The following is a 23,307-nucleotide window of genomic DNA, read 5'->3' on the forward strand; positions in this document are numbered from 1 at the left end:
GCAAGCAACAATTACATCCTTGGGAGGATCAAGGATAATAATGTCTTCTACCTAGAATGTCCTTGAAATTGTAACATGAGATTGATCACCAGACAGTTTCTTATTTTGTGCTGATTTGAATCCCTTGATTTAGGCAATTCCCCTGTGAAGCCTGTTTCTTTTTTTGCTTGGCATATTGCACCTAAAAGAATTAATGAAAAAACTCAGAGAGCTCATAGTAGGCTGCAGAGGCAATAAATACTAATGGGATTATTTCTATGCCGCTGGACTTCAAGCAGGCAAAGGACAGATCTGGAGTAAGACAGACAGACTTCAGGGAATTTCACATCTTAAGGAATAGATACAGGCAGTGGGAATGTATTTTGAGCTAACACTTGACCACAAATTTAGCCTGTGTTGTGCATCTTTTAAAGTTGTCTCCCTCTACACAGCTCCAGAAGAGAGATACAGGCTGACAGTCTCCCTCTTTATACACTAGATTTCAAATGCAGGCCCAGAGTCTACACCCAAGGCTATTACTCACCAACAGCACACAGGAAGAAAACTGTGTTATCTTATTACAGACCCCACACAAATCCATCTGCTGGATGTGCAGAATCTGCTCTGACTACCTTCTTAAAACCTACCTAAATTTGGAGCAATGCCACTGAGCTGCAGCATCATTCTGAGAGGGGCACTGGTGTCACACGTCCCAAGAGCACTGCTCTGTGCACAGCTGAGCTCAGGCTGTCACACAACAGCACTGCTACCCTACATCCATGCCTCTCACTGCTGGCCAGGTGGGACAGCCAGGCTAGGCCATCCTCAAGATGGACTTTGTGCCACTGATCCCACCACGCTAGGGACCAGCTGTTCTGATCCCAGCCCTTCCAGCCCAGCAGTTCGAGGAGTTTTCAGGGCACCTGACCATCTGCTCGAGTGGCTGATTCTTCAGCAGTTGGTATTTGAGCATGTCAGGGGAGACAGTGCTGAAATTCCTTCTAAAGAATAAATCATTTTCACATCTCTCTTGTCCTCCACTGAGCTAGTAATCTCAATGCAGAAAGCTGGTCAGAGAAACTGTTCCCAGGATTTACTTTATCATGTACACAGGGACTGTTGTGAGCCTGGCTTGTAATTCCCTAGATCTTCCTTCCTGAAGATAGGAGTGACATTTGCTTTCTTCCAGTTCTCAGGAACCTCCCCCAGTCACCACAACCTTTCAAAGATTACCAAGAGTGGCCTCATGATGATGTTGTGAGCTTGTAGGTGCATCCTGTCAGAGTCCATGGGCTTGTGCTTGCCCAGTGTATTCCAACATTCCCTAACCTACTCCTCCTCCACGAAGGGTAAATCTCCTGTTACCAGGTCCCCTGCCTCATTCAGCACTGCATTCTCCCTCCACTTGCTGCTGCTGCAGCTACACTTGCAGAAAAGTTTCTTCACACCCCTTGTCAGATTCATCTCTAGGGGGGCTTTTGGCTTTCCAAACCCCTGTGTCTGGCACAGTGACTCTTCAGCTTTCCCCTTGGCCACCTTACTCCTCTGGAATGCAGGGGCACCTCAAGCAGTGGAGCCAACACCTGGCTCACTTCAAATATTTCACTCTGAATTTACACTGATCTTGAAGCTCTGACAGAACTCTGCCTGCACAGGACTACTTTTAATGTAATTAAAGGTTTCTATCTTCATTTTATCTGTGATGTCATTTTCAGCATCTCTCTCCAGCAAGGTGCTATAAAGCTTGTCAGGATGTATTTAAAATTTCAAGGTGTTTTCTTTTTCTTCACTTTTACAGGGGCTTTACCATCAATAAATCCTAGCTAATACCTTCTGGTATTATTATACACACTTTGCAGATGAATACCCTTACCTCAGTATAATACTGCTAGTTTACCAAGAAGTTACAAATAACTTCATTTGATCTGATAATTCCCTTAAAAAATGCAGAGCAATAATGGATGAATGAAACCAAAAACATGAGAAGACTCACCAAATCACAAGGAAATTTGGAGTTCAAGTCTAAATGTGAATTCAAATTGTATAGTTCACTTACATTATTCAGTTATATTGCATGCTGGTTTTGACTGAGCAAGGAAAAGCCTTACTCCAAGTTAGTGCATTTATAACTTCCAATAATGAGGTTGCTTTGTTTTAAGCAACTTCTGTCAGGCTAGTGAATCCCACAGATAAGTAACAGATATGGGAGACAGCTGTGCTAACCTGGGTGATGAACAGGGTACTCTGCCAGTTGGTGTGCTGGCAGTCCTCAGATGTGTTCAAAAGCTCTAACTTGTTTTTTTCAAAGCACATTCATTCACTGAATGAATTCAGATGTAGAGTTTTAAAGAGATAAGATAGAAGCAGAAGACTAACTGCTGGTCAGTTAGTCAAAGAATATTCAAAGAATATTGAGTTCACATAAGGAATTAAATATGAAGACTGTTGGGATGTTGGTTAGTTGTCTAAAAACAGCCCAAAGGGCAGGATAAATTTGTTTAAAATGGTTCCACAGACTTCTGTTTGAACCACTGAATCTCATCCCAGTGATGGTTTTGATGTTTGGGGGTCTAGCTGTCAGTCTCAATGGCAAGGGGCTCCTGCAAGTTTTATCTCAGATAAAACACAAGAGAAAAAACACATTGCTTTCAGATACTTTGAGACACCCAAACAGCTTTGAGCACCCATATGTAGGGGACAGAGACCAAATTGTCTGTCATTACAGGGACCTGAATCATACCTTATTTCAAGTTTTATCCTGTGAACAAAGAGGACCGAAAACAAAAATTGTGCAAGGACAGAAAATATCAATTGTGTAAGGCAGAGTAACTGTTCCATGCAATGCCTGAACACAAAGCTTAATTTTATTAAGAACTCAGTGAATAAATTCATTAAAGAGATACCAGGAAATAATGGTCTTAAAGCAGAGGACTCTGCAGCTTCTGCTTCAATTCTTGGCTCAGTTTCTCCTTCCTCTGACAAGAGGCTTTTTTCTACTCATGAAAAAGAGAGAACCTGGTGTTTACCAACCTCAGTGGGGTAACATGAGGAGAAACATGATGTGGTTTGCAAGGTGCCAAGGAGTACTGTCTGCTAAGGGAGTAGGAAATGTGAAAACATCTGTTTTACAAGAAACCTAAATCTTTATTTAATGAGGAAAAAGCCTCAGTGGATTCCCCAGGGTGAAGGAATGGGGGCTGGGGGAGAAGAATAAAGAACAAGTTCTTCTATTTTATACATTCATAGATAGATGGGAATTTTAGAAAGGAAAAATAAAGAATGGAGGTAAGGATCATGCACCATGGTTAAATAAAGGAGAATAGTGGTCTTTAGTAAATCAGGAGAATTGAAAATGAGGGCTCACTTAAGACACTTAAAGCTTACTTAATAACTGGGCTCAGAAAGTGTTCAGTCCAAATCTGTTAAGTTCATTAACCTCCAGGAAACTAATGGCACACTTGAAAATGCTTCATCAATAACCTTCCAAATAGCCCAGTTCTTAAGGGAAGAGAAAATGCCCTGTGCACATTCCCCTCATCCTGTCCTGGCCATGGCACCAGGTGCTCTTTGCCAGCACTTCCCTGGCTCCTGGCAAGATAACAGTTCTCCCCTGCAACTCCCAGCACCAGCGAGCTGCCAGCACCAATATCTGTGTGATGCTTCCTGTAAAGATGATACTTATTGGCTAATAGGAGCTCTCATCTGTGGTTTTCTCTGTGGATGCTAATTTGAACGCAATTTTTAAACTCTGTTGCAGATCATATCTGCCTCCTGTAACGTGTATTGAGGCCTCTCTCTAAAGAGGCCTCTTGACTTTCACTAGAGAACTGCAGTAGCAGCACAAATGACTTAGAAGCATGGATATAAACTTAGATAATATCAACATTAATTATCCAGTACATCTATTCAAGCTTACACCTCATGAGTGCATTGCTTATCTTTGCCTCAGTTCACTGTAAATCTCCCTTTCATTATTGTTCACAGCCCACAAGTGTGACTATTTTTATATATTCTAGAGGCATACATATTTACACTTAAAAAAAAATCCAAAACACACCAAATGTCTGATGAACAGTTCTCTTTTGTCCTTAACACTTTCAAAGGCTAATATTTTAGTGCTGTAATGAAATAAAACCTTTTCTTGAACAGAAGTATGCTGGCACACTTCGATCATCGCTTGTGTCTATTTTCAGCACATATTTGTTGACTGCTCTAGAGTGCATTAAAATAAACTGATCCTTTAGAAATTGGTTTTGGTGTTCCAATTATGATAATTAAAAAGATAGTATTCATGCTGCTTAGATGATATGAAGTGTACTTAGATACATTTTGAGACTCTAAAGGCAATGACACATACCTGTTGTCCTTGTTAAGTACCTATAATTAAAGGGGAAATTGACGAGCAAATGCACAGAAAATTGAAAAATTATCCAAACTAGGATTAAAAAATAATTAACAACCATTATAAACATGCATAGTGGTTCCTCTAAGACACTTTGAATTATGGAAAAAGAGAAAATAAATCAATAAAACTCACATACAGAGAACATCAGGAGTAAACTTGTATAATATTAAGATAAATATGTAACATATTTTTTAACTCTGCTCTTTGCAGCACATCTCACCTTGATGCAGCTACCTATCTCTCCTTTGGAAATATTAATAGAATAATTGGTCATTCAAACTATCAATAGTTTAGCTATGAAAATGAAACAAAGCAACACCAAACACAAAAGTGTTTGCACTAAAAGACAGAAAAATTTGGTACATCTACTGCATATGCAAGATTTGCTAAATTCTCCCAAATCTAGTAATTTTTAAAATCACCTAGTTTCTATTCTCTATTAATTTTCTCTTTTAGTGGAACAAGACCTTTTTTCCAAGTAACTGAGCAGTCAAGTTAAAAACACTAACAGCCTGCCTGTATATGAAGATCACATGGACTTGCATGGATATTCCAATATTTATGTCAGTGATACAGATTGCAGAGAGAGAAGAATTTGTGATCCTTCCATCAGGAGTGTCAGAAACGTCCCTGTGCTCTGAACACAGAAAGCAAAAGCAGCTGAGCTGCCTAAAGCTCAGAAGTGCTCAGGACATCCTCATTCCTCTTCCCTTGTGCAGGCACCTGATGATCGCTCCTTTTCAGAATCCATGGGTCAAGGCACTGATGGTTCTTTTTCTCTAAACTTTTTCAAGAAGCCTCCAGTGACTGATCAAGTTTGGAGTTGCTGGAGTTTTGCTGATATCCTCACACAGTAAATTTCCATTTCCAAACTAATGGTCCTAATTTTTAGAATCATATTTTGGAAGCGGGGATTTTCCAGTTTGCATAGAAACTACTTTCCATAATCAAATTCTATTACACATTTTAAAATTCTTATTTCTCAAATTCTTCTTATTAAACTCATGTATAAAGAACAAAAATGGATGGGCCTGGAAGACAATAAAGTCCAGTTTGCTCACTGAAGAGCAGGGACACTCAAGCAGATAGTGAAGAGGATACCTGGTCCATTCACTCATTTACAGGAGTGATCAGTTGTAGATGTGAAGGGAAAGAGTTTCAGGCAACTACCTGTGAGGTAATTCTTCTGCTAGCACACATTTCTACCTTCCAGCAGCCAGCAGCAGAGGGAACTGTCCTCCTGGATGGGGTTTATGTCCCTCTGTTCTCTTGTACAGAACAAAACACCCTCTTTTCATTCATCTGCCAATGCAGTGAGCAGCACAGACCTTCACAACACACCCCTCCAACTATTTGCATAGGAGGTTCCTACCTCCTTTTCTTATTCTAACCAGTCATTAATTTATGAAATAATTTCTTTCTTGTCCCATGACAATTTTCAGTTATTAGCATTGGGAAAGAACCTCATCAATAGTGTTCTATGGAAAAAAGCATATGATTGTATCAAGCATACCTACTTGCTTTCTGAATTTAAAAAAACCCTCTAGTAGATCAAGAAAGCATGATTTTTTTTCTAAAAGAAAAATCAAAAAACATCTCACATTCTCGTGTTCACTCTTCACTGTTATATCATATGCTTATTTATTCTCTTTGTTCAATCATGTTGTGATCACAACCAGATTCCTTTATATAAAGGCTAAAATGACTTGTTATGCAGATTCCTCTGAACTGTCTTTTGAAAAATAGGATTTGATACTTGTCACACCTACTCTTTCTGCGCTGAGGCCACTATAAGTTATAGGCTATACATCAAAGCTGGTTGTTTGGAAATTTTTTGTCAAAGTTCCTTTGAAATACCTGGAAGAATATTATCTGGTCCTTATATTTTTCACAGTTCATTGTATGAATTTCTTCTAAAGTCCCTTCTATTGACACTAAATTTTAAACAAGTTCTGGGACTTACCTCTCACAAGAACAAGTTCCAGAATTAGAACTTCCCAAACTCTTTAAACACAAAGAATTATCTTATTTTTATGCCTTAGAGACTCTCCTCTCTCAGTGAATTTGACAAAAAGGTTTTATTGGTTCTTATGCTACTAGAAATTTGGTCCATTAAATCTTTCTGGGCTTGCTGTATCACAATTTTACATCTAACTTGCTAGAGTTCAAGCTATATCCTTATTCTCAAATAACTCTGGTTTCTTGAACTTTTTTCTGTTGTTTAACATCTTTAAAAATGCTGCAGTTCTTGTGGCACGTTAACAACCCCCAGAACTTCGTACAGATTACTACTGAAAACAGAGCTGCAAAGAAGTAAGGTAGCAGTTCTTCCCCAGCAGCACTAATGGGAAATCAGCAGTGATGTGTCAAATGTTTATCAGCAACTTCTACCAGAGAATCTTCCTCCCACATCACCCAGGGCCTCTTGCCCCATAAAAAACAGCAGCCAGCAGTGCCAGACAGTACTGTGCCTTTCTCTGAGTCCAAGTAGGAGAGGATTTTGTTCAGAAAGAGCCACCTAAACCCTTTTCCCCTTTCAGACAGTCCTAAAAGGACTGAGAGTCAGTGGCACTGTCCAAACTTCCAGGTGGCTTGCCAGCAGAAGAAGGAGGTCAGCAGTTATGATATAGAAAATACAATTGCCTCTATGCCCATGGCTGATGGGTTACATTTGACAACTGCCTCTTTTTTGCCTCCTGACTCTTTCAGACACAGCAAGTGTGAAATGTTCAGTGGCTCCAGCCTCTCATCACAGTTTTCTCTCATGTGCCATGGCAGAGAGGCTGGGACAGCTGAGCACTGCTCAAATTTGAAAGAACCCAATATTAAAGAAGGTATAACAGCAATGGTTCTCATTTTCCTCTCCACTCACACAAAACCTTTCTAGCCAGTGGTGGCTGGAGGAAGAGCAGCTTCAGGGGCACCTCAGAGCTGTGACCACCTCAGCCAATGCTCCCTCAGATGATCAGCAAAAATGTGACTGCCTAATGATGGCAGCCCTCCAATTAAGACAGAGCTATCTAAATCTAGCACTAATTTTAATCAAAAAAACTTCCTAATTATTATACGTGCTTTAAAAATGAGATCACTTAGACACAAAAAAAATGTATGAGTGGTTTGAAGGCAAAACTGCTTACAGAAATTGGTAGAAGCAAATACCAGCAGACTCAAACTGCCAGTTCTCTGCTATACCTTCTTCAGTGCCATACATTAACTTTGGGCCTTTCTCTCTGCAACCAAAAGAGATTCAGGAGAAAAATGGGGAATCAGCAATTTTTGAGGGCCTGAATCTGGGGACTGAGACCACAGAAGTGGTGGTAGCCACTTTCCAAACCCTAACAGCACAGACAAAGAAGGCTGATTTAACATGCAAAGCTAATAAGAGCAAAGAGAATTGCCAGGGTAAAGGTAATACTGTTGCACACAGACTGGTACAGAATTTTAAAGCCTGTTAGACAATTTCAAATGGGAACATTCAAACTCATAACACATCATTGAAAAACTCAGCTTTTTTACCTTATTTGTTTCCACACTAGAATATATGCTGTCTAAGAACAACCAGTAAAAAAAATTAGAATCAGACAGGTAGTACTGCACATACAGGTAAGAATTTTCAGTTAACTACAGATATCACTCCTTGTCCTTGAAGGCATTGAACAAATCCACTGGATACACCTTCTTATGTTTTCTGGTCTATATCACAGTCTGCTCTAGTCACATTTATTGTTACATATGTGTCAATACTAGAGGACAGAACTGCTATCACTGTGTATTTATGGAGATGTGTCTACACGTTTGTGCTACAGAAAACGGAAGATAGAAACATTAGGCTTTAATAAAAGTGATTTAAGCTATCCTTCACAATGACACACACACACACACACACACACACACTTAAGTCTCACAGCTGAATTACCAAGTTTGAACTTTTAATTTTCAGTCACAAGCAACACAACAGGTACAGCTTTTATCTGAAGCTTGATACATACATTCCCAAACAAGCACTCTATAAGGAGGATCAGAAGGAAGATACTCACTGATCTGGTTGGTAGATGCACTATAAAAAGCATTTACAGTAGTTGGGCTTGTAAACCACCTGTAGTAAGAACAAAAGAAATTGTCTGTCAGTACATTGGCATTCACCATTATGAATCAAAGGAGCAAAGATAAAAATTGAACTCAGTAGGAGAAAGCAAAAACATTAAGGACTTAAGATACATTAAAGTTTAATTATTTCTCCATTTCAGTACATGCTACCTATACTTTCTAGAACATTGAAGTTCATTGTTTAATGACTTTAACTGCATACAGTCAATAAATGCCCAACAGGAGCAATTCTTAGTGTCCCTATCATGTGATCTGTTTAATTTTTAAGTGGCCACTGTGCTTGTGAGGCCAGCCATGCTGATGAAACAAAATTCACCCAGAAGAGGCTGCAACACAGACAGCAGCTGTGGAAACTCTCCTGGGTGTCTTTCAAACACGTGTGGAGGAACTCCATGCTGGAATTAGAGAAGAGCGTTTTAAAACAAGTAAAGTGGCTGTAGAGGCTTTGCTGAACAACTACTTGAAAAATTAGGATTATGCCAGCAACATAAACAGATCATTTCTGGGAATGTAAATTCAAAATAAACAGCTTCATGTTCTGTACCCTATGCAATGAACATGACCATCCTAAACAAGCAGACCTCTTGCCAGGCATTTCTTCTCATAGTTTGGTTCCTCATATGTACAGGAAGAAACCCAAGATTTGAACAGGAGTTGGACTTTGATGATCCTTGTGAGTCCCTTCCCACTCAGGATATTCTATGATTCTATGAATAGCAAATGAATCTCCTCAGCCTAAGCTCCTCTATATTGACAGTGGCTTCAACCATAAGAATGGGAAATCTTGACTCATTTCAGCAAGATCCCCTCAGATGAAACCCTGAGTTCAGTGAGCCCAGAATTTCACTCTGTGATTTTATAAGGGAGAAATTTGGTTAAAGAAATAAAGGTGACGACAATTAGTGGTTAGCTCATAATAACTTAGAAGCAACTCTAGTAAATGTTCAAACAGGAACATCCTGATGTCATTAGCAAAATATTACTCAAAAGTTTTATAAAAAGTCATGTGAATGCAAAGTAATTGCTTTGGAAAATTTCTTTTAAAGAGAAGAGAAAGGACCTGCAAAACAATGAGTAAGATCTTTCAAATGAAGATCTATCAGAATATGGAAAATATGTGATATCAATGACAATGTATACACAATTCATGCTTTTAAATAGCCCCATTAATAAAAGATCATCTGCAGATCCTGACTGTTTTTCTGACAGCTGATGTCCTCAATTAAACCATGTAACAAAGGGGAGAGTTCAAAAATGGCAGCATTTTGTCTTTTATCAATAAATGTAACTGCTTTTTTTGTTCTCCAAGCTGAGCAGCTTATTTTGCAGTACATCAACTAGAAAAACTAATAAATGAAGGCTAAAAGAGTGATGTCATGTACATATTTTAACCATCCATTACATTACAGGCTCTAATTGTCAGAGATAACTCTCCCTGTTTTGTTTATTAGGAGATTGTGAAGGGGAGGAGCAGGGGGAGGTTGTTTTCTGGTCTATTTTCTTCTTTCTTCATAATAAGAAGATTAAATATTAGAGGTAATGTAGTGAGATAATGGAAAATTGAAGAAAGAATGTATATGGTGACGGGTCAAATAAAAAAAATTAGGGGCTTAATTAACTACATTTCAATTTGATGTTTGTTCACAGCAGCAACCAGCTGAACTGTTCTGAAGGATGCAAGCCTGACATTTATGCCTTGGGACCGGTGCTCCATGCTTAGCTGTAAATCTGGAGGACTGTCCCTTTTTTGACAAGGAGAAAATCCATCTGAAAGAGTCAAGACTTCAATTTCTATTTTACTGTAAGTTTGAGCAAAGACACATGGTGTTGTGACTGGCACCTCACCCTCTTGGCTTGTTCTGCTTACAATGGCCTTTCTGTTCTCAAACAGCAATTTTTAAGCATGAAAAAGGCTTCTGGGATAGAAAATGCTCCCTTTTTTGCAAATTCCTCTTAGCCTTTTATTTCCAGTCAGAGGATCAAGGGCCTGAGACTTCAAAACAGATTAATGTGCTGTGCCTCTTCTCTCCATCCTCTGGGGGGACTTACCACAGCCAGCTGCAGAGAGGAACCACCAAAGCAGCAGCAAAGAGCTCTGGGCTAGAGGCAGCTCTCTAACAACCCAAGTTTGCACTTGTTCTTCCTGGCTGAGGGGCTGGTGATGCAGGTGCTTGTCCCCACAGCAGCACCTCAGTCTGCCCAAGAGCAGCAGTGCACGCTGGTGACGTTTGGTCCCTGTTTACTGAGGGAGGGCTTCACACCATCCTCTGGTGATACTTTCATACCTATGGACTCATAGACTTGTAGCTGGCAGGTGAAGACATATCACAGCACCCCTGTCCTGAGGCTGCTGCTTTTCTCATGATCTACCACCAGAATTGCAGAGCCCACCCTGTTTGCTGAGCTTAGCATGAGCCCAAGGCTGAGAGCTGCCTTGATTTTCCCACTGCAAAACTGAGCTCAGTTCTTTCCAAATTGCTCCTTCACAACAAGGCCTCCAGAATGACCCTGTATGGAATTCAATATGCTGTTAAGCAGTTAGGAAGAGAACACTTAGCAGCCATACTGAGGAGTCAGGAAGAATGAGAGCTCTCTAGTAACAAGCAGAGTATTTAATATTTGACATTCACCAAGAAGCATATTTCTAGTCCAGCATTTTGTTGTACCATTCTGAACCCTCTCAAAAAGATTTAGGAAGTATTTTCCACAAAAGAGTAGCAATAACCAAGACTGCTTCCATCCAGACTAGCAGAACAACTTACTTCTCCTCTGCCATGCTCTTTCAGTGAGCTCCTTGAAATGGCTGAACCTTCAGGGACAGTCCTTAACTCATAACACACCAAATTACAACATGAAGGGGTGTAATAAATAGCTGCTGCTGTTAAATTTTAAGGTGAAGCAAATTTAGAAATAACTCTCCCATTCCTGTTTGAAGTCAGATTCCGTGAGCATTTGCTCTAGGTCTGGTTAAAATTTCTGTGTGCTCTATCTACTCACAGAAGGATAGGAAAAAAAGAAAGGCATTACACATTTCAAGCTCTTATTAATTACAAAGTAAATAAATAAAAATTCTAGAACTGTTTACACTGTTTTCATTTGCTACAAGTTTGTGAAAAGGGGACAGCTTTGAATGATGTCCTGTAGCAGTACCTATCTACTTCTGCAGCAGTCAAAACCTAATTCTGCAGAGTTGACACTTGTAAGGTTGAGATTTCTCTTGTAGAAATAAAATGTGAAATGCCCCACTGAGATAGCAATTGGGGCAGAAACTCTCTTAGTCTGTGTTCTTGAGGCTGAAATTTCCTCTGATATTTTCTGTGTTAAGAGTACGGTGTGCTACATTGCCATTCATGAACAGGGATGGTTAGGAACATTTACAACACAGAAAAAAGCTTATTAGCTTAGTTAATTCTCTGTACAGCACAAACGGAATTTGCAAATTGATCCCCAGTTTTTGGAGTTGGAAGAAATAATTTGGTTTGCTGTTCAAAGTAAGAAATAAAAAATAAATAATCAGGTAAACAAAGAAAATGAACTTGTGAATATACAAAGAATTAAGCTGGTTAGAAGTGAAAAGCTGTACAAAGTTTCTGGAAGCTGGAAAATGTCTTCCAAAGAAAACACTATGTAGAAAAAACTTCTGTATGGGAGGCAACCGTCAAGGTGAGTTTCAAAATTGTAGTTCCTCTTCTCATGTTAGTCTCTTATGTATTTTCCCAAGTAGAAAGAGATTATTATCCCAGGCCAGGCTGCCATCTGTCTCCCTTAGGAATGGACAAGCAGCCAGGATGGTAAGGCTGGGCCCAGACTTCAGGGCCACATCACTGCTTTAAATGAGATTCAAAGACCAGGAAGAGGCTCCAGGAGGCTCCTTTCCAGCCTCCTCTGCAGGGCACATCCCAGCCACACAATTTCCAGCAGCATCTCTCCAACAGACAACAGCCTGCCCAGTGTTTTTGATGGCTGCTTTTCCCTTTTGGCAGAAGGAGCTTTTACACCATCCTTAGAGGTATCCAACCCAGAACCCCTCAGAGCTGCCCTCCTTTGGGGCAAACCAATAGCCAGGGCTTACACACAATAGTGTGTGGTCAAGAAAAACAGGGATAAGTCCTGCAGGAGACCCCAGAATCCTCTCATAGCATCCTTCTTTTGTATTCTCTTATTGGGATACCAGACATCTACATCCCCAGCTCTGAAAGTCCAGTGAAAAATGGAGAAAGATTTGGCCAGGTCTAAAAATCTTAGATTATGTGCTGACTTCAAAGGAGAAAGATGAACTACAATGAAGTGGTGTGGCCAAGAAGTCCTCTGATAGTTTGTTATTTTCAAGTATGATATCAGTGTTAAGAAGGACAGATTCTATCTCTGATTAAAAGGTGCAGGCGTGTATTTGTGTGTATGAATGTGTGTGACTCCATGGATGGACAGGCAAATGCAACTAAAACCCTGACTCTCCTTCATTTTTCCCTTCCCATGGCCATCACTTCCCCTGTACTGCCTTTCACTTTCCTCTGCCCCTGCTGTACCTCACCTGGCTTATGATGATTGTCTTCACACCTGGTGCCCACCCTCCCACTCTGCCCTTCCAGACTCTCCCCTGGGCCCTCTCAGCCTGACCTGTGCTTGTTTGTGCACCAAATTCCTCCTCTCCTGCACAAATCCCTTTCATTTTTCTCTCTACTGATACCTGAGCACTTTTTTCTTGTTGGCTAGAGCCAGCTGTGAAGGTGACAGTCACCTCCCCAGCCAGCTGTGGGGCTGGCAGCTGGCATTGAGCACAAGTGACATCTCCCAGAGCCGTGGTGTCCCCAGGGGAGCCTGGCCCCAGAAGAGAGAACAAAGATTTCTATAATTACTCCTGATTTAGGGTTTTTCTTCCTTTTTTTGTCTAAATTAAAAACTGTTGAATTTCCAAAACAATTCTTTTCCACTTTGTTATCTGTATTCCCCCTTGTTCTATCCAACTGCTTTGTCTTGCATCTCCCATCTCTGCCCATGCCCTGGTGATCTTTCCCCTGGTGCTTTGAACTATCATTTTAATTTCACATTTAGCTGAGGAAAATTATTCCAGTTTGAAATAATTATTGAGAAACATGGACTGTCTGCTAAAAGAATATACAGTTTTACCTTTTGGGTATAAAATTTGCAACTTTTATTTTATTTCCTTAAGCTCTAATTTTATTATTTATCTTTTTTGGTCCACAGCTTTGATGATCTTATCCATCTCAAAATACAAATGTTATGCTAAAAGCTACTAAACTAGGGAAAAGAAGAAATGAAACAAATAGAAACAAAAACCCAAGGGTAATTAGCTATTAACATAGCACCAAGCCTCATCAAAAATTCTGTGGAGTTATATGAAATGTAAGAGTTTAAAAACCAAAAACAGAAAAATGAGAGAAAAAAAGAAGGCAAAAGCATCAGAAAGCAGTGGAGTATGATGATTTAAAAGCGGGAAGTAGCTAAAAATTGGTTGATATTTTTGAGAACATTTTTGAGATGCCTCAGACTGGTAAGTGGGAGTTATTAGTTTATTTAAATAAATTTAAAAAAAAAAATCTGGAGGCAGCAGTGACTCTGTGCCTTGGTGTCCCTCAGCAGGCAGAGTGACACCACTTTCAGAGCCCTTTTCTATCACTGAACAGTTGCAGAGACAGAATAATATCCCAGCAGGAGCCCTAATTATCCCTCCCTGCCAGGGCTCAGGTGGAGATTACCTCCAGCCCCGCAGAAGGCAGAGCAAAGAGCTGTGCTAACAAAGGGAAGGGACCAGAAATCAAACTGGCATCCCCCAGGCCTGAATGTGCTCTGAGGGCTGACAAGAAAAGAGCTACAAAGGTGATGAGGGGCTGGCTATTATGTAGTCCTGGGAATAAGAAGGTAAAGACAGGCATGAGAAGTGCTCAATCTTGTAGAGGGCAACTGGATAACACTTTCATTTTTTAAGCATACCCATGTGACAGCTCTCAGACTACAGTCCTGGAGTCAGGGGCTGCCTACCACTGGATTTCCTCACAGGGGAGCTTTCCCATTGTGCCTACCACTGGATTTCCTCACAGGGGAGCTTTCCCATTGTGCCCAGAGTCTGCAGGGTCTGCATCAGTGCTGGCTGCCCCAGGCTGAACATTGCTATAGAGAGGCCAGTACTGTCCCACTGCTCCCTTGAAGCTGCTGTCCTAAAGAGAACACACCATCATGCTCTAGTCCTGACATCGAGGAAAACCCCTAAAATCATGTCCTGGGGCTGAGCAGTGCAATGTCAGAGAAAGCTGTGATGAGAGGGCAAAATTCACAATTAAATCTAAGCTATAAATAATGCCTTGAACACACAGGGCCAAATTAAAACACTTCAACCACAAGCAATGTTAGTTTGTCCCCCTGCCTCATGGACAGCTCAGAGCCACCCCCAGAACAAGTCATGGTTGAGTTTGAGCAGGGTTCCTGGAGTCCTAAGGAAATAAAACCACTGGAGCTAAGCACTGGCACTGATTTCAAAGTCTGTGTGTAGAAGTCATTTTTAAGTAGCATGATTAGACTAATTAAGTTCTGCTTAGGTTTTAATTTGCATTTTAAGGATTTGATTACCCACCAGTAAGAAAAGAGAATGATTCTCTCCTGTATTTTATGACAGTTTGTGACACAATCTGCACTCTCATATTTACAAATAAATAAAAATAACATACGTAGATTCAATTACGCTTCATTCTGTATCATTGCTATCAACAGCAGGTAACTAACAATGCTGATTTGTATTACTAATAATAGCATTATCTCTTACTATGTTTTCATTCCTACAGAATTTAGTTCATAAATCCCCGCTGTACCATTTCAAACTCTAACTGTGGCCAGGAGACATAATCCATTTTTAATTGCAATTCAATTACCCCTTTTTTCATTAAATTAAGCTTCAAGCATGTGACTACTCTGCATATGAACAGGGATACCTTCAAAAAGAAAATTCACAGGAGTTTCTGAATGATGGGAGTTTGCCCATAGGCTTTTTGTGGCATACCATATTGCTGTTAACATAATTCTATTAAACTTAATATAGAACAGTATTTAATACATAAATTAAATAAGTTAAAATATTGTTAGAATATTATGTAAATTTGCCTTTTGTCTACTCACTCTGTTTTTGGAACTTCTTTTCTAAGCCAGTAGAAATCAGATTGGGCTGCATATTTGCGAGTTTGCAATACGTTGCCAAAATAATCGCTTTCTGTAAACTTCAGCTGTACCGAGAAAGCACAGACATTTTTAAAGCATGTCCAAAGAAACAAAAGCTGACATAAAGCAAGCAGAAATTTTATTTTATATCAGATAATTACCTAATTTTTTTGCGATTATCAAAGCAAGTAAAATTTTCACACTTGGTAGGAAGAATAAATATTTTATGAGCTTAGTTAAAAAAAACAGTGGCTGAACAGATCTGCACAAGGGTCTGGAACACTGAGAAAAATCTTCACTGTGCAGAGTGCTGCTAAAGGAATCATAAGCACCCAACAGTGGATTGCAGTCTGCACATTTCCATGGCTATTATTAAGAGAGCCTCTTTCCCAGGAGGAAGTAGGCTTACTTTTATTTTTAAAAGTGCATTTTAAAACCACTTCCAACAATGTAATGGAGTCCCTTTTTCAGTTTGCTTTACATTTTATAAAAAATACTTCATATTCTGTGCCTTCTGAGATTTCTACAACATTAAATATTTACAGCCATAGGGCTCCATGCTTCCATAAGTTTCCAAATCTAATAGCATTCACACACACAAAACTAAACAGGCAAGGAAAAGGGATGTTAATAGGTTATAAATCCCTGTCATCAGTTTAAAATAATTCTAGGATTTGTGAGGAAGTAAACTTTGGCTTTGCAATCATGATTAACATGTATTTTTCACCAGCCATTGCCACTTATCTGAGCAAATGATGCCATGCACTGAGTGATGGAGTTGGTCACATGCTCTGTCTCATTGCACTGTGCTCACTGCATCATCTCACCCTACAGCTTCCCTGGACAGGACTAGGCTGGTGGACATAGTTCTCCCAATAAATGATGCCTCTGTTTAGTGTTTGTTCATGTGCTCTGGCAAAGATGATGATCACTCAGTATTTTACTGCTTCAGGATTGAACTTGTGTTTCTGGTTTGCCTGTGACTTTCAGTAATACAATTCATCAAATGCATGCCACAGTTGGAAAGTAGTAAAATATTTATTATTATCATTATCATTATCATTATCATCATTATTATCATTATTATCATTATTATCATTATCATTATTATCATTATTTTTCCTTCCTGCCTTAGTTAGGCTGAAGAGGTACTGGGGCAGAAAGGAGTCCCCACACAGTATCTTTGTCCAGCAGGCAGCACAATAGGTCTATACATTGGTTAGGACCTCCTGCATGATTATAAACATCAATTGTAAATTAAATTCACAGCCTGGAGATATGAGAAGAACTTATATATGGCATCCTAAATTGTGATATTCTGAGGTAAATTGCATTTTTGAAAATCATTATTTTGAGAAAAAATGTTTTTGGTATGTTCCATTTTTATAACTAAGTGTGAAACCATTACAGTGTGTGCTTAACCTTTAAAATGCTTAATAGCAGGAAGGTTCTTTGCACCCAGGCAGACTTTACTGCCAGCAGGCCTCATGATCTCACTTAGATACAACAGCATTGACTATTTAGGTAAAATTTAGAGCTAGCACACTACAAAAATAAAATAAAAATAACCAGGCAAGCACAAGTCCAGATGCATGTGAAACAAAAGACTGGCTTTGACTTTAGACAGCAGCAAAACAGAGCAAAGAATGGCTGCAATAAATGAATAAAGCTGTGAGCCTGACACTTACTGTTTTGATGTCTTCATTAATATATGTGTCATTCATTATAAACTGAGGGTAACCAACTTTCGCCATAACTGCTTTTGCCTTTGAAAAAGAAAAAGAGAAAAAAAGTTTTGATAGATAAAACCACTTCTCAGCATACAGCTTTTTCTCTTTCTTGCTCAGTTTCCACTCGGTATTATTATGCTTCTCTGGAACCATCCCAATGTACCTTCAAAACAACCTGCCTACAAGGTAAACTTGGTGCCACAAATGAGTTTGGCATCACAAGCAGAGGGTCCAGATTCTGCTGTCAGATTATCTCAGTGGGTCTGTCACTGCCTGCAGAGCTCCTGCGCACTTACAGCAACGTGTCTGAGTGCAAAGCCTCAACAGCTGATTGTCCCCACAGGGTTTTGTGTTAATCAGATGGTCAAATGCCTGTTTGGACAATGTTTTCCAAAGGACAACAGGAAAGGGCCTGTTTTGCTATGGCACAGTAGCTGGTACACATCCAACTACTAAAATAGATTTGATGCACAGATGTGAATCAAGCTTGATCCCAGCAAGTGCAGCCTGGTATTTCCACCGAGGGCCACTTCCATTTGCACCTGAGGATGGGTCCTTTTCTGAAGGACGCTGCACTTTCTGAAAACCACAGGACTGATCTGTGTGCAGTTATCCAGCTTCCCTCCCTTACTCTGCAGTCTTTGCTCTTTCCCTGATGCCAGTAGAGGCGTTAAGACACTTCAATTTTCATTAATCCTCTTTCAGTCGTGACTTGTTCCCAGTGTTTATGCACAGCCTGCGCAAACAGTCCGGTGTGAAGAAGCTGTAGGTGAGCATTCCCACTTTGTAAATCATGGTGGGAGTTTATAAACAGCCTTGGTAATGTCCTCACAAAAACACCAGCAGGCCACTCAGACCCCCAGAATCCTGTGGAAACAAGCTTCCAGAAGAAAAGCAGAAGGACACAAAAAGATAAGATGACATACCAAGAAGTGGAATGTGACAAGTCAATAGGATAAATTACAGCTATGATGGACTAGGTTAGCACAAAACTTTCATTTTTTATGTTTCAGGATGCTGAATATAGTTTCTCCATAAGTCTTTGGAATTCCCTCCACCCCTCAAAAAATGCTCCTCCATGGTGATCAGACTCTGATGTCAAAATTCAGATTAATATCCCAAGATATTAAAAACAATAAATGATTGGCCTTTAAACCAAGCACAACCGTACCAACCCTGCATCCTGCTCTCTATGAGCAGGGCTTGGGCCTTTTTTAGGGTCCAACAATTTTATTTCCTTTTTGCTGCAGGGACTGACTGCTTAAGGGAAGAGTCCCATTCCTCCATGTATCCTTTCCCCTTCACAGCATCTCAATACAGCTGGAACTCAAATACAGCAAGACGTAAAACCAGCTGTTGCACAACTTTCAGAAGAAAGCTGATGGAGGATTGCTTCCATTTAACCAAAGTCATCCTGTCTCCTCTTTTATTTCTCAAGAAGAAAGGCCTCTTTTCTTCTTCAAAGTCCTTCAATTTCTCAATCTCACTTCCAACCCAAAGTTATAAACCTCCATTTGTGACATCACAATTAATTGTGGTTGAGATAATTAGGATGTCACAAACAGAAGATAACAACTTCAGGTAGGAAATTAGCAGCAGGAGCAGGCAATCTCTTAAGCAAGAAAGATCCCATTGTCATGCAAATTGCCCTAGTAATAAAAAAAGCAATGGAAGAAAAATGCTGAATGGCAAATATGAAATGAGCCAAATTAACTCTCAACAGAATGTTTCCTCACTTCGCCAGAAGGTTCAGCAGTCTTTCACGATATTTTAAAGGCTGTGGTGGGGAGGGAGAATAAAAAGCCAGGAAGGGAGCACGATTCATCTGCAAGTTTGTATGTAATCAAGAGTGTCTAAATTTTTCCTGGTGGTGTTGGCAGGTCCAACTGACTGAACTTCACAAGGAAACAGAAAATTTCCTTTACCATTTCCCATGTTTCAATACTAGTTAAAACTAGCTTTGTATAAGGAAAAAGCAAAACCCAACAGTTTTAATTTCTGCTAAGTCAGCTACTTAAACAAATCAGATGGATCTCAAATGTTCTGCAGGAGTTCATCATTTGCTTTGTGACTTTCACATTTGATGTTGTGAGACTGAGATTTCTAAGCATGAGAATAATGTCAGACACTATGGAGATTTTCTATAAAGTTTATATAAAACCCTAGTAAATAACAGAGTGTGTCTTGAGATTTTGGAAAGCAACCTCAAAAGGTAATGCTGCTTTTAGTACTTTGATGCTTTGTCAATGTCTAAAGCTGTCTGTATTTTGTGAGACAGACAGACAGACAGATAAATAGATAAGGGGGAAATGCTATATTATTGCATTTGTTACTTAAAAGGCATTACCACAATATATGTAGTTTAGAGATCTGAGCAAGTAAGACAGACAAAGCTGATGCTGACACTGAAGGATGTTTGGCTCCTTGTTAGGTAAACTGTTTCCTATAGTCAAAGCAAAACTCATGAGAGAACATAGGAAGCATCCTGAAGTCCTTGGGAATTCCTCTGACTGGGATTCCCCCTAGAAGCTTTGCATCAGGTGCAAACCTTTTCAGCAGAGACCAGCACAAGTAATTTACACAACTGACAAGTTAGAAAGCATCACATTGAGAGCAGGTTTCTAAATTTGCACGTTGGAAGTTTTGTTTCTGTGCCTATTTTTCTGTTCACTTGTGTAATATTTAACAGCAGTTGGGAGATTCCTTTTTTACATAGCACAAGGAAGTGGAAAACTCTTCTACAGCTTGCTTACTCTTTGATAATGATGTCATTATTTTCCCCTTGATAGGATTAAAAGTATAAGAGACCAGCCTTCCAGGAGGCAAGCACAGGGAGTCAAATGAAATGTGACAAATGTACAGCAACCAGCCATGTGGCAATTGCACATGAATCCGCCATAAATCCACCATGCACAACTTTTTATGGTTTAAAGGCTCATTTAACTCCTCTCTCTAATTTGCATATTAAACAGCCATGTGTGCAGGAAGAAAGGAGGCACTGGGGTACTTCCCCCAGGCACCATTAAGCACTCAGCTGAGTTGGGCTGTTGGGTAAATTAAGGAAGCTCATTGCTGCAGGGTGCTTTAGGGTAAGTCATGACAACTCTGTTCTATGCCAGCAGCCAGAGAGAGCAGCTCTGAGGCAGAGGAGCCAGAGTGGGACTGCTTCCACCACTCCTTGTGCATGGAGGTTTCCCTGCTGACTTCACCACAGCCAGGATTTTACCATCAGTGTCTTTCTGTCACGGGGAGAGCACTGCAAGTCAGTTTACTACACAGACAAAATAATAAAGGAGCTTTCTCTGCTTTACAACCTGCCAACATGGGAATGCACACGTGTTTCAGTGCTCCAAAACAGCCCAGTTTCCAGCCTGTTCAAATTCTCACTTGACAACCAAGCATGTGAGCATTCTGAGAGCCTTTTTGCCTCTGAGTATGACTTGGATATTTTATACAACACTAAGTACTGACATATTTTACTTACTGTAAAGAGAAAACAAAACAAAACATGTATCTCACAACAAAATTTTCTGAATCTGACAGAGATCTTCTGTATATTAACTTGACTCGATAACTTTGTGAAGATCATTTTTAAGCTTCTAAATATATAAAAAATTAATACAATTACAGTTCAGTGAAAAATTAGCATGAAATACATTGTGAAAGCTAAAATCATTCATGGCAAAGTAATGTTCCATTTAATTACAAAGATTAATTCAGCCTTTATATATGTGCCCAGTCTTTTCATTTTTCATTGAGAACAGATGATTCAAGAGCCATCTGGTAAAACTGCTGCATAAATATCACTGCATCTATCTAGGGTTTACATATGGAAAAAATAGGAAAATAGAGTGATGGATCTTGGCAAAATACAGGAAAGTTCCATCACAGGGCTAAAGCCCAATCCTACAGATGTCAGTAGGAAATCACTACTGACTTAGTGAGAGATGGATTGAGCTCACCCCAATGATGCACAGTATTTCCTTTGTGGGGAAATGAAATAGCAGGGATTTTCACATTGTCAACTACAATGGAAAGTGAAGTGACAACTCAAACATGAACACTCGGCCTGAAATGACAATTTTTAACAGTACTCGATCCGCAGTGAACTGTCTAATTCATACTCAAGAATAAAGATTATCACTATTTATTTTTAAAACTTAGCTTAACTGTCCTCTTTTTGTTGCATAACTGTCCTCATTTTGTTTTGTCACAATAATAGAAGCTGTGTAGACTTTTCAAGAACTGGTGTTTCATTTAATAACAATTCACATACCACTACTTCACACTGCACAATAACCATCCCCTTTGTATTACAATAATTGTTTTGAATGCTCTAAAATAATTGCTAAAATAATGAAGACAGAAAACACCACTATCATTCCATCTTTGTAATAGCTTGAGGCAAAGGTCAAATAAAAAGTAAAATAAATAATCAAGTGACTTGTGTGAATAATGACACCCATGTACACATAAAATTGCTTTCAGTTAAATACACATTATTCCAAAAGTAGCTGAGTCCATTTAACAAATTTGTGCTGCCAAATGAAAAAAAAGGTCCTACTCCTTGTCCTTCTTCCCCACTCCTCTCAGCTCTGTGCATAGTTCTTCTCATGCCACCTGCACCCACAGCCTCCAAAGGCTGCCTCAGCTCCTCAACACCTCTTTCTGTGGGACCACTTAACACACCCATAACGCAGCAGAAATTTAACCAAGCTTTTCTCCAGCTAGATCACTGAGCTGAATCACTCACTCACTACATGGAGACCCAACAAGTTCTCAACTTTTACAAGCCAAGTGCTGGGGACACATGATGTGACAAAGTGGAGAAGGGTTATGGGGCACAACAGTTACCTCCTCCTCTGAATGAGCTTTTGAAACCAAAGCCTCACTCAGACAAAACTTACAGACAAGACAATACTATTTAGTACACTTAGAAATACCATACCGTACCTTACAATCCTAGGAAACAGAGAGGAAAAGGGACACAGCAATTCCTAAGACAAGTGTTCATTGAGATTATATGTTCAGTCTTAATATCTACGATGCAGCAAGACAATATTATTGTTACACACCATAAAGTTTAAAGCGTCTAAAAATTTAGTAGGACTACCACAGACAAAAGAGTCAGAAAAAGCAACAGTGGACATCAATGCTACTCTTTTCTGTTCTAAATCCATTCTGACTCTCTGGAATACAAAGATTCAGTCATTGGTTCAAGCACTGTGATGAAAGTTTCACTGGAATAAACTTTTCAGTTTAAACTAATCCCGCATTAATTTCATTTTTTTTAAGCAATAGAACTGGACAAAGTCAGAGAAAGTGTGAAATTAGCATCTTTATTTCAGTCTTACTTATATAAACATTCTAATTGCCTGTGATATTTTCATAAGCACAACTCCTCAGTTCAATGCAGCACTACAATTAATAGACTCAGTCATTTTTTCTCCTTCCGCCAGAAACTAATTCTGCTGCCAGCTTTGCTTTAATTTTGCTGAGGAAAAAAATTCTTTGTCCATTTTATTTTAATTCCATTTTCCACTTGCAACCTCTGTCTAACAATTAGCATGATTCCAGTGTGGGGGGTTCTGCACTGGATTCCTCTCTGCACACCTGTGGATCACCTGGGGCATGACTGCACCAGGGTGTGTGGAGAGCTGGGAGCTCTTTCAGCTGCACTTCAAACAAGCCAGAAACAAATGTGTTGTGCTCTGAAGACACAGACTATCATTAGTGTCATGCTGATATAGATACAGACATAGATATAAAGATATAAATATAGATACAGATATAGACACATGCCCCACGGTATGTGCTGCTAAGCTGCCTTTGATAGGAGTCATGCCAAGCTAGGCTTGGACTCTTAGCACTGTAAAAAAACATACTCCTCCTGCCTTTATTTTCCATGTTTTCCAATAC

At 39.6% G+C, this 23,307-nt stretch overlaps 1 protein-coding gene across 1 annotated transcript in view; it reads right to left on the minus strand.

Annotated features, from left to right (window-relative positions):
- The window catches only part of PHEX (phosphate regulating endopeptidase X-linked), a 93,689-nt gene that overhangs the window by 16,101 nt on the left and 54,281 nt on the right, over positions 1-23,307 (minus strand). Inside the window, exons 13-15 of the mRNA XM_084226697.1 lie at positions 17,347-17,424; positions 15,620-15,723; positions 8,422-8,480 (exon numbers count right to left, since the gene is read on the minus strand). Coding sequence (XP_084082823.1) covers positions 8,422-8,480; positions 15,620-15,723; positions 17,347-17,424 — 241 coding nt within the window. The remainder of the gene's footprint in view (positions 1-8,421; positions 8,481-15,619; positions 15,724-17,346; positions 17,425-23,307) is intronic.

Source organism: Fringilla coelebs (assembly GCF_963513975.1).
Source record: "Fringilla coelebs genome assembly, chromosome: 2".
Taxonomy (NCBI): Eukaryota; Metazoa; Chordata; class Aves; order Passeriformes; family Fringillidae; genus Fringilla; species Fringilla coelebs.